The 15,253-nt window shown below is 27.8% G+C and overlaps 2 protein-coding genes across 7 annotated transcripts in view; one reads left to right on the plus strand and one right to left on the minus strand.

Moving 5' to 3' along the window:
* The window catches only part of LOC117179379 (inositol polyphosphate multikinase), a 59,902-nt gene that overhangs the window by 24,989 nt on the left and 19,660 nt on the right, over positions 1–15,253 (minus strand). For 2 of the 6 annotated variants that reach the window (XM_033371108.1, XM_033371110.1), the window contains one exon: positions 9,832–11,251. In XM_033371108.1, coding sequence (XP_033226999.1) covers positions 10,560–11,251 — 692 coding nt within the window. In that variant the 3' untranslated portion in view covers positions 9,832–10,559. Of the gene's footprint in view, positions 1–8,486; positions 8,625–9,831; positions 11,252–15,253 lie in introns of those variants that run through there. The other 4 variants (XM_033371107.1, XM_033371109.1, XR_004467914.1 and 1 more) reach the window with 4 other exon arrangements.
* On the plus strand, positions 12,389–15,237 carry LOC117179383. The gene is made up of 2 exons (XM_033371115.1): positions 12,389–12,455; positions 13,668–15,237. Exon 2 carries the CDS (start codon positions 14,740–14,742, stop codon positions 15,151–15,153), a length of 414 nt encoding a protein of 137 aa, XP_033227006.1. The 5' UTR covers positions 12,389–12,455; positions 13,668–14,739; the 3' UTR covers positions 15,154–15,237.

The raw sequence follows: 15,253 nt of genomic DNA on the forward strand, positions 1-15,253 counted from the left end.
TAATAAGTAGATAAGTTTTGAAAAACAATTTATGGCAGGGATGTGCAAGAAAAAAGTTGAAGCTTGAAAGTAACGAATATTTTTTATTATTCTAATTCTGAGTTGGAAGAGGGAATCTGTAAAAACAATCATGATCTTTACTTGGAATAGAGAATTTTATAAAAGAATTACAATTCTGACTTTGAGGCAAGGAATTTTCATGGATTTATAATTCTGAGTTGGGACAGGGAATAGAAGAAATATTTTCAAAGTCACATAAAAAAAAATTAACGATGAATTATAATTTTTACTTTGAGACAGGGAATTTTAGTAAAGGATTATAATTTTGAATTTGGGACAGGCAATTTCCGCAAAAAAAATTTGACTTTGGGGCAGGGAATTTCCATAATGAATTTGAATTGAACTATTCCAAATTAAAAAAAAGGGATTTATATTTCTGAATTATAATATAAAGTTTTGTAAAAAATATCATTCTGATTTGGAACAGGAAATTTTTGAAGTCAATTTAATTGTGACTTGAAGATAGAGAATTTTCTAAAAGATTTATAATTCTGAGCTGGAACAAGGCATAAATTAAACAAATATAAAAAATCACGTAAAAATTACAATTATTCTGACTTGCAACAGGGAATTTCCGCAAAGAATTTTAATTTTAAAATAGGAAATTTTCTAAAAAAATATGTATAATTCTGAGATTGAACTGGAAATTTTTTACACGGAATGGGAATTTTTGAAAAGAATTTTCATTCTGATTTGGAAGAAAGGAATTAAAAAGAATCTCTGTTCCAAATTAGAATTCCGTCACAAACAGAAACTTTCCTTTTCCAACTTTAAAAAAAAACGATATTTCTGAAATATAATTTTGATTTGGAACAAGAAATTTTGGAAGTGAATTTAATTGTGAGTTCAAGATCGGGAAATTTAAAAAAAATATATAATTTTGATCTGGAACAGGCAATAAATCAAAGAAGAAAAAATCAGGTAAAACTTAAAATTGTCCAGGCTTGGAACAAGGAATTTTTGAAAATAATTATAATTCTAAGATGACATATGTAATTTCAGTAAATAAATATAATTTTGAGTTTATGACAGGAAATTTCCGTGAAGAATTCTAATTTTTACGTTGAAACAGAGAATTTTAGTAATGAATTACAATTTTGAGTTTGGGACAGGAAATTCCCATGAAGAATTATAATTTTAAATAGCAAATTTCAAACAGAATTTTAATTTAGACTTCGGGACAGGGAATTTCCGCAAAGAATTAAAATTTTTTAACAGGAAATTTTCTTAACAAAAAATACAACGAATCTCTGTTCCAAGTCCGTATTCCTCAAAATTTGACATTTTTCTCTTCCAAATTAAAAAAAAATTAATTTTTAACATAGAACTAGAATTTTGTATAACAATTTTAATTCTCATTTAAAAGAAAGAAATTTAAAAATAATTCCTGTTCCAAATCAGAATCCCTCACAATTTGAAACTTCCCTTTTCCACATTAAAAAAAACGATATTTCTGAAATATAATTTTGACATGGAACAAGAAATTTTAGAAGTAAAGTTAATTGTGACTTCAATACAGGGAATTTTCTAAAAAAAAAATTCTAATTTTGAGGTGGAACAGAGAATTTTAATAATGAATTGCAATTTTGAGTTTGGGACAGGAAATTCCCATGAAGAATGATAATTTTCATTCTGATTTGGAAGAAAGAAAGTAGAAAAGAATTTCTGTTCAAAGTCCGTATTTGTCACAATTTTGAAATTTTCTTCTTCCAAATTAAAAAAATATTCATTTTTAACATAGAACTAGAATTTTGTAAAACAATTTTAATTCTCAGTTAAAAGAAAGGAATTGAAAAAGAATGCCTGTTCCAAGTTAGAATTTTTCACAATTTGAAACTTCCCTTTTACACATTAAAAACCGATATTTCTGCAATATAATGGAAAGTTTTGTAAATAAATATAATTTTGTCTTGGAACAGGAAATTTTGGAAATAAATTTAATTGTGACTTGGTATAGGGATTAAAAAAAAATTTTCTTGGAACAGGTGATTTTGGACATAGAACGGGACAAATTTTGAAGCTAAGTTAAATTCTGATTCATAAAAAGAGAATTTACCAAAAAATCCCGTAATTATAATTAAAAATATTATAAATATAATTCTGATTTGCAACAAGAAATGTTCGTAAAGAATTATTATTTGACTTGGAACAGAGAATTTTTGACGCAGAACGGAAATTTAAAAAAATAATTTTTATTTTGATTTCGAAGGAAACTTAAAACTAGAACCTATTCAAGTTTATAATTATAATTCTTTTACCAAATTCTTTATTCAAAATCAGAATTATAATTCAGATTTTCAAAAATTATCTAATATTCCAACTTCTCAGAATTATAATACTTTTCCAAAATTCCCTATTAAAAATGATACATTTTTGGTTGCTTCTAAGTCTCAAAATGAACGCAATTCGATCAAGTTCCGAATTGTATTTGCACAGCTCTCATTTATAGTTATAAATAAAAAATTGCGGCGAGATGCGTAGGATTGTGAGTGCTGGCACTGACACTGCTGAATGAAAACGCTGATAATATTTATGTGCTGTTTGTAAAGATAGGATCGAAATTCTAGAAGAGTTGTCGCATCGATTTGATTACATTTTCTTTTTTTTACTTTTTTCGTGTCAAATTTCGAGCCATTAGTGGCAGAATCTCGACACCATTCTCGCGACACATGAATGTCTTCGCGTGGGACGGATATTTACGAACATGTGACGTACAAGACAAGACACGAAAACTAATTTATTAACGCTCTTACGTCCACATTACACCTCTTCACCTTTCATTTTATCACAGAAATCTCAGATTATTCGAATCTGAAGTCACTCGCGACGAAGATTTACTGCGTGAAAAATGATTATTTAAATTTATTTAATTTTCATATTTATCCTTTCTTTTTATATTTTTAAAATCGAGCCTTTTTTATGCTTGGAGAATCGTGAAAGGTGCAAAAGTCAAAAAGTGTGAAAGAGACTGATGAGTTAAGGGCTTGTAAATAGGGAATGAGTGATGTATTTATATAAAATATTATTAATATTATGCATTATATATTATACACCGACCTAAATCTGACTAGGGTTTAAGCGATCGAAATAACTATTGACAAGTTAACATTATTAACTACACAGTAACAATTCTTTTTATGTATATGCAAAGTGTACAAGGTATGTTCGGGTGCGTGAATATTGTTAAAATTCGAGCAGTTTTCCCATTTTTTTTTTGTAATATATTTAGGAAGAGACTTTTTTTATCCAAGTTCCCTGGGGTAAAATTACAAACAAACAAAAAAGTGTAAAGGAAATATTACAGTGCTTTGTATTCAAGCAATGATTTTATATCCTATTTTTTTGCAACAATTTACACTGGAATTTCCCCAGATTAAGTGGCAAATTTATGTCTTCCTGCTCTCAATTTGAGATCACGTACTCTTTCAAGTTGATAATTAGTCCATTATATTCGATCCGACATTGCCTAGATGTAAGTCGCCACGACGCGTAGTGTTTAGTGTTAGATTTTGAAAGCCTACTACGTTTGGCACACGTCTGTGATTATTTAAAAATGAAAGAAAACTCGAAAATAAAGATATATTTCCCGTCGGGGGATCGTTAGTGAATTAAATTCGAAATTGTATTACAGTGATGACGTAATATATTGTAACATATTGTAATAATTCGATCGCCAGTCAAACATAAGACTCGTTTCTCGAGCAGCCACTAAAACAACTTTCTGAAAACAAATTTCTTTTGTCATTCATGTTGATTTCCAGGTTTTTTGTTTGGATTGATAATTTTTGTGAATAAAGGTGAATTAAGTAAAATTGTGAAACTCCTAGGACCCAATTTTCGCCTTCGGTCTTATAGACTAGAAAAAAAAATGTTCTTATTAATTTATTTATATAGGGTGTCGACTCTACCTGGAAATTCTGCAAAACCGGGCATTGTTAGAAAATTTTTATATGCCTATAAAAAACTAGAAATGTCAGGGATTTTTTTTCCAGGCAGGGATTTTTTTTTTAATCGCGATATGAAAGTGAATTAAAATGATTTTTTATTTGCAAAAGTAGTTTTATATTACCGTATCTAACTGTTTTGCTAAAAATTTAATTTTTTTTTAGTTTGAAATTCATTTTTTGACGGAAAATTTAACTATTCTATTTTTGGTCGAAAATTGATCATTTTTAGCCGAAAATTTGAGTATCTGATTGAAAATTAGTTTTTTTTTGTAGAAAATTAATCTTATTTGTTGAAGACTTACCTTCTTGGTTGAAAAGTTAACAATTTGTTTTAAATTCTTTTTCCCTTTCGACTGAAAAATCTTTCTTTGTTTAATATCCAACTGTGTTTATTTAAAAATTGAAATCTTTTTTGCTTCAATTATTAACCATCGAATATTTCGTTTAGAATTCACTTTTTTTTATTAAAAACTCAAGTACTTGTGTGAAAGCTAAACTTGTTTCTTAAAAATTAATTTGTTTGGCTGAACATTCATAATTTCAATCAAAAATTAATCCCGTTCGTTTTTTGTGAATTTGTTTAAAACTGAAAATGTAATTATTCCATTTGAATATTTCATCATTTTATTTCAAAATTCGTATCTTTCGTTAAGCAAGTTAAAAATTTCTTTTTTTAGTTAAAAATTCTTTTTTGGTAGAAATTAATCTTCTTGTTTGAAAATGAATCTTTTCAGTTGAAAATTCAAACATTTCGGTTAATTATTAATCAGTTTAGTTAAAAATTAAACTTTTGCATGGAAAATTGATGTATTTTGTTGAAAAATTATGTTTTTTTTTTGCAGAATATTAATCCTTTTTTTAAAATTAATCTTTTTGAGTAAAATTTCATCTATTCTAGTTGAAGATTGATCATTTTAGTTTGAAAATTTATCACTTTGGCTGGAATTTTCTTTGATAATGTAAAATTAATTTTTTTAACTGGAAATTTAATTATTCCATTTTTCATTGAAAAGTAATCTTTTTTAATTTTAAATTGTACAATATGGTGGTAAATCTGGCTTTTTTAGTTGAAAATTCATCATTGTGATTGAATCTTTTGTATGGAAAATTGATTTCTTTTTAGCTTCAAATTTAACTACTTCATTTTTTCTTAAAAATCATATTTTTTAGTTGAAAATTCAAATATTTGTTTGAAATTAACCGTTTTAAATAAAAAATTTAACTATTTAATTGAGAATTCATGTAATTTAATCACAAAGTCGTTTTTTTTAGTAGAAAAATAATATTTTTAGACGAAAATTCAACTATTTGGTTTAAAAAAATCATCTTTCTTGTTGAAAACTTAATATTTTTACTTGAAAAGTTCCTTTAAATTCTCGTCTGAAACTTTTTTAATTGAATTTAATATTATCCGCATTTATTTGACCTAAATATGCACTAAATTTGAAGTATAAGATAAAATCAAAATTTGTTTATATCGTTCAAATTCATGAACTTTAGCGAAAAGTACAAGAAATGATTAATTATTTTTTTCATATTATTTAATTATTTAATTATTTAATTATGTGATAGTGCTAATATATTTAAGAATATCCTGTAAAATAATTTCTCAAATCTTTCTAAATTAAACATATTAATTAAATCCCTAGAAACTAAAAAAAAAAAACGTTTGTAATAAAATTGCGAAACTGTATACATATTCAGAATTCATTGTTTTAAAAATTGCAACATATTTAAACGACTTTTTATGGTGAATAAGCATTAATATTTTTATATAAGAGAATGAAATTGTATTGAAAGTACTAGTAATTTTAAACAAAATGATAGAATTAATAAAAAATACATTTTTTGTAAGCAAGGTCGAAAAAGCGATTTTTTCATTGTAGAAGTCTTCAAATCTGCCTGAGCTAATCGAAATTTGTTTTTCTAGTCTATAAGACCGGCGGTAAAAAATTTGATATTTTTCTTTCGAAAATGTCCAAACTTCACAATTTTAATTTGCTCAATTTTACTTAATTTACCTTTATTTGCCAAAATTATTAATCCAAACAGAGAAAATATTACCTGACACTTAGCCAGCGCAGTGAACAAGATCAGGATATTTCGTATTCGAAATATTCTGACCATTTTATTATAATTTTCTTTTTTTAAATAGAGTTTTATTGGCAAGCTCAAGTCTTTTACAGTGCCATGTGTGTCGATTTAAGAATCCGGAACGCACAATTTGGAGGACTAATCACGCTGCTTTGTTAAGTCAGCTGACCGCGAACCCCTTGATTGAACGAATGCAACATAAGTAGTGTTGTATACATAAATAAATGTTATCAGAATCTAAGGAAATTATTAACTATTGTCAGTTGATTAAGCCGCGGCTCTCGCGACAATGTTCGAGTAAATGGCGAATAAAACACTTATGCGAAACAAATTTTTTTTTTCACTGAAAAAGGTGCTTCATTGACTCCTTTTCACTTCTCACTAAATTCGAGTTTTGAAGAAATAATCTGGATAAGTAGGTAACGATAATAATATATTTTCTGTATATATTTACATCGAAATACTTAGGTGCAAGTTAATATTTAACGAAACGGATTCCAATCTTCATAGAAGAGAATACATTTTTTTTTGTTCTTAATTTCTTATAAAAAATTCTTGTTGCGTCCTTTTAATACTAGACATAAAATTGTATAGTCTCTTTTTAATATCTTTTTTCAGGGTGGCCGAAAAACTTTACTTTTAAAATTCCCTCATTTTTCCCATTTTCGGTTTTATCTTATACGAATGGAATTAAACCATTAAAAATAAATTTCTAAATCGAAAATTAATGTGCATTAATAATGGGACTTTTTAAAAAATCTTTTTAATTTAAAAGAATGGAATAAAAATTATAAGAATCCCAGGTGAGTTTTAACGAATTTCGGATAAATTCGTATCACTGTAAATTACAAAAAAAATCAAGTGAATTGAAAACAATTCAACAATTTGAATAAATTCATTGAATTTAGTAAGTTTGTAATGAGTTTAGAAAAATTCTAAAAAATTTGATGAAATATCTACAAATTCAAGCTAAATAAAAAAATAATAAAAAGTGCTGTAGGATGAATTAAACAAAAACTAAAAATAATTTTTAAAAATTCATTGAATTTAGCAGAATTAAGTGAATTTAGAAGAATTCAAGTGAATTAAAAAAAAATCAAGAATTGGAAAAAATTTTTAAATCTCGTAAAGACTTTGAAAACCTACGGAATACCTCAATTCTTGTGAATAAATTCTTTAAAATGCATTACAATGTTATAAAATCTAGTGAAATATTATGAAATTTGATATTTCCTGAAATCTTGGAAAATTTCCTAAAATACCTTCAGAGCTTATAAAATCCCTCAAAAACATTAAAATACTCAAAAGTCTTATATGATATTTGATTTTTTTAACATTTCCCAAAATCTTACAGGTCTAACGAAATATTTTCATATTTTTGGAAATTCTTTAAAATCCCATGAAATGCCTCAAAATATTTTTACATTCCTTGAAATTTTTAAAAACTCGAAAATATCTTGGAATTTTTAAAAATACCATAAAATACTTCAAATCCTTTAAAATCCTTTGCAATTTTTTTAATTTCTTGAAAGTTCCTTAAAATTCCCTAAAATATTACAAATCCTTCGAAATTCCTTCAAATTATTTTAATTAATTGAAAAATTCTTAGAAATCTATTTAAAAACTTTGAAATTTTTTAAAATATCCTAAAATATTTGCAATCATAAGGAAATCCCCTTAAGTTTCTGAAATCAATGGAACATTTTTTGGATCTTTTAAAATACCCTAAAATATTTCAAAACTTTAAAAATCCTTGGAAATCCCTTGACATTTTTTCAAACTTTCCACAATTTATTGGAATTTCTAAAAATACCCTAAAATATTTCAAATCTTTTAAAATCCTTTGAAATTTTTTTAATCTTTTGAAAATTCCTTAGAATACCCTAGAATATTACAAATCCTTGGAAATTCCTTCAAATTATTTTAATTAATTAAAAAATTCTTAGAAATCTATTAAAAACCAATAAATATTTTAAATCCATAAAAATCTTTTGAAATTGCTTAAAAAATTTGAAGCTTAACAAATTCTTGAAATTTTTTAAAATACTCTAAATATTTCTAAACATACGGAAATCCCCTTAAGTTTCTGAAATAAATGGAATATTTTTTTGGTATCTTTTAAAATGCCCTAAAATACTTCAAATGTTTAAAAATCCTTGGAAATCCCTTTACATTTTTTTAGAGCTTTCGAGAATTTCTTGGAATGTTTAAAAAAACTAAAATATTGTAAATCCTTTTAAATCTTTTGAAATTGCTTTAAAAAATTCTAAAATATTTCCAAACACAAGGAAATCCTCTTAAGTTTCTGAAATAAATGGAACATTTTTTGGTATCTTTTAAAATACCCTAAAATATTTCAAATGTCTAAAAATTCTTGGAAATCCCTTTAAACTTTTTAAAGCTTTCGAGAATTTCTTGGAATTTTTAAAAATAGCCTAAAATATTTTAAATCCTTTAAAATTTTTTAAATCCTTAGAAATCCCTTGAAATTAGTTTGATGTCTTGATAATGCCTTGGAATATCCTAAAAGATACAAAAAAAACCTTAAAAATCTCTTCAAATTATTGAAATTAATTAAAAATTCCGTGCAATCATTTAAAATGTATAAAATATTTCAAATCCTTGTAAATCTTTTAAAATGCTTACAAAAATGTTAAGCTAAAAAAATTCTTGAAATTTATTAAAATATTCTATAATATTTCCAATCATAAGGAAATCCCCTTAAGTTTCTGAAATCAATGAAACATTTTTTGGTATCTTCTATAATACCCTGAAATATTTTAAATCTTTAAAAATCCTTGGAAATCCCTTTACATTTTTTTAAAGCTTTCGAGAATTTCTTGGAATGTTTAAAAAAACTAAAATATTGTAAATCCTTTTAAATCATTTGAAATTGCTTTAAAAATTCTAAAATATTTCCAAACATAAGGAAATCCCCTTAAGTTTCTGAAATAAATGGAACATTTTTTGGTATCTTTTAAAATACCCTAAAATATTTCAAATGTTTAAAAATCCTTGGAAATCCCTTTAAATTTTTGAAAGCTTTCGAAAATTTCTTGGAATTTTTAAAAATACTCTAAAATATTTTAAATCATTTGAAATCTTCAATATCCTTGGAAATCCCTTGAAACTAGTTAAATTTCTTTAAAATCCCTGGAAATGCCATAAAAGATTGCAAATACTTTTAAATCACTTAAAATGATTGAAAATAATGAAAAATTCCGTGGGATTTTCAAAAACCAAAAACAATTTTTTAATCCTTGGAATTTTGGGATCGTCAAAAATTCTCTAAAACATTTCAAATAATTTAGAATGTTTTGAAATTTGTTAAAAATATCTTAGAATATTTAAAATTACATTAAATTATTTCCTATGCACTTTGAAATCCCATTAAATCACTAAAATCAATTGAAAGTTACTTGAAATCTTTTAAAATACTCTAAAATAGTTTAAATCCGTTAAAATATTTCTTAGAATCTTTCAAAATTGCCTAAAATATTTTGCAATCCCTGAACTTTTTTAAAGTTCTTGAAAATTTCTGGGATTTTTTAAAAATATCCTAAAATATTTCAAATGCACTTTGAAATCCCATTAAATTACTCAAATCAATTAAAAGTTCCTTGGAATTTTTTAAAATACCCTAAAATATTAAAAATCCTTTGAAATTTTTTAAAGCTTTCGAAAATTCTTTGGAATTAAAAAAATACCCTGTAATTTTCAAAATCATTTGAAATACCTTCAAATTATTGAAATCTATTTCAAATTCTTCGTAATATTTTAAAATACCCTAAAATAATATATTTCAAATCCTTTCCAGTCTTTTGAAATCCATCGAATTTCTCTAAAGCTCATAAAAATCCTTGGAATTAAAAAAAATGTTCAAAAGACGAAAATCCTTTGGAATACCCTCAAATTATCGAAACCTATTCCAAATTCTACGTAATATTTTAAAATACCCTAAAATAATGTATTTCAAATTCTTTCAAGTCTTTTGCAATCCATCGAATTTTTCTAAAGCTCGTAAAAAATCCTTCGAATTAAAAAAAAATGTTCAACAGTCTTTAAAAATCCTTTGGAATACCTTCAAATGATTGAAACCAGTTGCCCCTTCTTTATACATTTTTTCTTGCATAAATTTCCTGACTCATGCCATTTTTTTTCTTTCAAAATCCCTGTTTTTCCCTGATTTCCCGTTTTTTTTCCTGACACACGACCACCCAGCTATTTATAATGTTTACATAAAATTTGAGTACGTAGCCAGTTTAGAAAATCTCAATCAATTTCACAATGATACTTAATAATATAATAATTAGACCTCTATTGGCACTTTCTTATTCCACTATAAGAAAAAAAAATCTTTACAAAATTTACACTTACTATTTAATTAAATTTGCGATAACCTTAATTTAATCTAGAGCAAATTTTAAGGCGAAAAATCCTCCTTTTTATCGTCAGTCATCACGCCAAAAATGTTTCAAAGAGTTTTATAAGATTTTCAATACCTTCTAGGTAATTGGTATCAAGCTCGTCGTCCTCAGCAGGAAAGACATGAGTGAAATCGATCATGTTAACTCTGACCCAATTCTGCTGTTCCTCAGAATTGCCACAGAGTTCTGCCAAAATTGCAGCATAATCTTCCTTAATTTCGATAATATCATTATCGAAATTGTGAGTATAAGAATGCGTCCTGCAGAGCCTGTTGACCTCAAGACTCAAAACACGTCTGGAAGTTTGTGGCTTCTCGACTTCCTTTTTTGGTATCTCGAAACTCGACAAACTTCTTTTTAGTTGTTGAAACTTGTCGAGAGTTCGGCTTCTGATAGTTTTCGGCGGAGAAAAGGATTCCGGCGAAATACTTTTTGATCCGTTTTCAGAAACCGGAATCGGTTTATCACCGGAACGCGGAGCATAAGAGGAAAAGGTGCCGCTTCGATTCATTGATACGTATGGATTATCCAGGTCACCATTTATACGAATTGACTGGCGCAGCCTCTTGGCGTCGTAAGCTATCAAGAGCGAACTCGAGTAAAACCGAAATTTCTTTTGCGACCGGAAGAAGGAAAGTATTTTCGACAGAGGCGAGAGAATCTTTAAAATCAGGTCGCGGTTCGGTAGATTTCCAGGAGAAGCGTTGAGAAATATTTCTATTGCTGTAAAAAAATGAGAATGGGAATTTTTTAAATGTGGGAATTTATTACAGGCACCAGGCCTCGGACTCGCGACACTATTCACACTTTTTTAAATGGAAAATAGAAATTTTAGAGGATTTCAAGATTTCCAAATGTTTAAAAAATATTCAAAACATTTAAAGGGATTTCTGAAAATAATTTTAGATGTTATTGGTTTTGTCTACTGATCTTAATCAATATTATTAAAATACTGAATAATCTTAAGGTTGTGAAAAAAATGCTCTCTAGCTCCGCTGGGTTATGACTGATATGAGAGCCCAGGTCCTTCAGATTGCCGATCTGATGCTCTAATATTTTAGGGTATTTAAAAGATACCAACAAATATTCCATTTATTTTAGAAACTTAAGAGAGTTTCCTTATGTTTGGAAATATTTTAGGATATTTAAAAAAATTTCAAGAATTTTAAAAAGTAATTTCAAAAGATTTAAAAGGATCTACAATGTTTTATGGATTTGTTTTAAAATTCCAAGAAATTCTCGAAAGCTTTAAAAAATGTAAAGGGATTTCCAATGATTTTGAAACAATTGAAATATTTTAGAGTATTTTAAAAGATACAAAAAAATGTTCCATTTATTTCAGAAACTTAAGGGGATTTCCTTATGTTTGGAAATATTTGAGAAAATTTTTTAAAATTTCAAGAATTTTTTAAAGCAATTTCAAAAGATTTAAAATAATTTGAAATATTTCATGGGGTTTAAACGATTACACGGAATTTTAACAGAATTTCAATAATTTGAACAGATTTTAAAGGGTTTTTTTTATCTTTTAGGATATTCCAAGGCATTTTCAAGACATTACACTAATTTCAAGGGATTTCCAAGGACTTGAAAAATTTCAAAGGATATACAATATTTTAGGGTTTTTTTAAATTCCAAGAAATTCTCGAAAGCTTTAAAAAATGTCACGGGATTTCCAAGGATATTTAAACATTTGAATTATTTTACGATATTTTAAAATATTTCAAGAATATTTTAAAGCAATTTCAAAAGATTTAAAAGGATTTTAAATATTGTATGGGGTTTAAATGATTACACGGTTATTTTAAATAATTTCAATAATTCGAAGTGATTTTAAAGGATTTTTTATATTTTAGGATATTCCAAATTTTTCTGAAAATGTCAAGAGATGTAAATAAGCAAAGACGGATCCCGACAACTTTTCAGAGTGAGTTATTGTGAATTTTCTAAAACGAATATATGCGAAAAGGGATGGGGGGTAACCCAATTATTAAAAAAAATTTTAATTAAATATAATTAGTCGATAAATTGTGTAGGAAAACGATTTTTCTATTCTGTCTTACATAGGGTAAAATTTTTGTTAGATAAAATTAAATAATAATAGTAATATGAAAATAAAAATTAAATTTATAATAAATATTATATATTTATTGAATAAAATCTATAATAACAATAATATAATAAAAATAAATAATAATATATTTTATATTATATATTAATATTATTTATTCTTATAATATTATCTTTTTTTTAATTTTTGAAAAGTATAGTGTATTTTGTAAATTCTAAAGAATTTTCGAAAGCCCTAAAAAATTTCAGAGGATTTCAAATGATTATTTTTATTTATTTTTTATTTTTCATACATTGAAAATGCAACTCCTTGGCTGAAAGTTGAACTGCGTTGTTAAAAATTCCTGTTCTTCATTGAAGATTCATAATTTTAGTTGAAAATTCAACTGTTAGGATGAAAATGAATGTGTTTTGGTTCAGGATTCAAGTAAATTGTCGAAAATTCATTTTTTTTATTATACTCAATTGTTTTTTTATTAAAATTGAAATATTTTGTTAAAATACCAAGTATTCTCATTTTTTATCGATAATTGATCTTTTTAGGGTGTAAATTCAACTTCTTGGTTAAAAGTTAGAATATTTTCTTGAAAATCATTTTTTTTTGCTTTAAGATTTATAATCCTATAGTTGAAAGTTGGTTGGCGCTTACCATAGAGTAATAGAAGTGAAATAGGCACGTTCGAGGGATCTGTTTACATTATTGGATGTAAATATTCCTAGTGATTACGTTACAGCGATCATGCCTAATGCGAGTGGAGCTCATTTATAGCTTTTAACATTTATTTAATATTCAAACATTTAAAATATTTAAACAATTTTTAGAAATGGCTCTTCTTTAAAGAATACGATTAATTTATTATGTTGCGTTGTAAATTTACAAGAACGATTAATTATTTAAACAATTTTAATTTAAAAATTAAGAGTTGAACTTTTTTCTACGAGAGAATTTGTTCACGGAGTCAACTAAAACTTCTATATTGCTTTACAAAAGAACTAATAATTATTTAAACACTTTTAATTAAAAAATTAAGAGTTTGCCCTTTTTTTACGGTTCATTTTGTTTACGCAGTCAACTAAGAAAGTCTATCGGAGAGGATGGCGTAACGGTTGAATCGAGGCGGATTGTGGTAGAGGAAAATCGAGGGGGAATTAATTCAGAGGAAAGGTGCAAACGTGGAAGTGAGTTTAATCGGTGGCTGGATAAGCGATTTAACGTGGAAAGTGGTATTCTGCGTTGGGATAAAGATTTGATAACAGTGGAAGTGGAAAGTGACAGTGCAGTAATTAGTGCTGAAAAGAGCCACGAGACGCAGCTGGTTATGGAGACCGCCGACACTAGCGCTGTGCAGCGGAAATTCGAGGAAACAGATCTGACAGCTGATAAACAAGCAGAAGGTGAATTGCTAAAGAAAATGCAAATCGAAGAGAGAAAAAAAGAGAGGGAGACCCAGAAATATGGATAAATCAAAAATAACGGATGCCAAAAGCGCGGCAAAAATGGAGGAGTATGTGGTGAAAAGTGGGGGAGAGATTTTTGTGAGTTGCCTGGCAGATGAGGCTTTCAAAAGAAGCAGTAAAATAAACAGATCCCCAGTGGGAAGGGGAAACAACAGTAGAAGGCAGAAGAAAGAAGATGAGGAAAATGAGGATTTACAGGAAACAGGGAAGGGTGCAGAGCAAGATAGCACCCTAGAACATGTGTTCCCGGAGGATGAGAACAATAATAAGAATAACAACGAATCCAAAATCGCGCGAAACGATGGAAGCGGAAAAAAGCCAGAATAAGAAGAGATAGAAGAAAAAGCGGAAGAAGGACCAAAAGACGGGATACAGAAGAAAAATGAGAGTCAAGAAACCAGAAAGGAAGGAGGAAAAGATAAGACGGAACAGGAAGCAGCGAACCAAGAACAAATGCAACAAATAAGGGAGACCCTCCAACTGAGAAACATAGAAGTGGATGAGAGCTCGAGAAAGGAAGGGGTCTGTGAAAAGGAAACCAACGGAGAAATCCTGGAGCAAATAAGAGAAATAAGGAAAATCATGGAAAAATCAAGTTTGAAGTTGAGGAGGAAAACCAAAACCTCAAGATAGAAATTGGATTACTAAAGCAACGGATCAGGTATGATGCCAGAAAGTGGGAAATGGAAAACGTGGAGTTAGAGAGGAGCGTATCGGCATGGAAAGAAGAGGCGGAAGCGAAAGATCGAAAAATAGTAAAACTTGAAAGGGCTCTTGCTTCTGAGTCAGTGCAGAACGACAAGAAAGGTCACTGGCAGCAAAATAAATTGAAAAACTCGAACGCAGTTACCGGACCAAGAAATACGAAAACCAAAGAAAATGGCCAGGAGCAGCCAAGGAAGGAAGAAAAGCAACAGCGAGAACCGGAAGAGCAAAGGTTCAACGAAAGGGAGCAGCGTGTCGAAAATCCAGAGATACAACACAACATCGAGGAGGATCGAAATTCTCACTTAAAAAGTACAACGGAAAATCCAGGAGACGAAGCATCAAGTAATTCGGGGGAAAGAAGAAGAAAACCTGCAAAAAAAAACCTGTAAAAAAACCGGAAAAGCTGAAGGAGCAGGAATATCGACGAGAAATGACGAGGAGGAGATGGAGGAAAAACAACTTAATTATCCGGGGAGCAAACTTCCAAGG

Source organism: Belonocnema kinseyi, chromosome 9 (genome assembly GCF_010883055.1).
Source record: "Belonocnema kinseyi isolate 2016_QV_RU_SX_M_011 chromosome 9, B_treatae_v1, whole genome shotgun sequence".
Lineage (NCBI taxonomy): Eukaryota > Metazoa > Arthropoda > Insecta > Hymenoptera > Cynipidae > Belonocnema > Belonocnema kinseyi.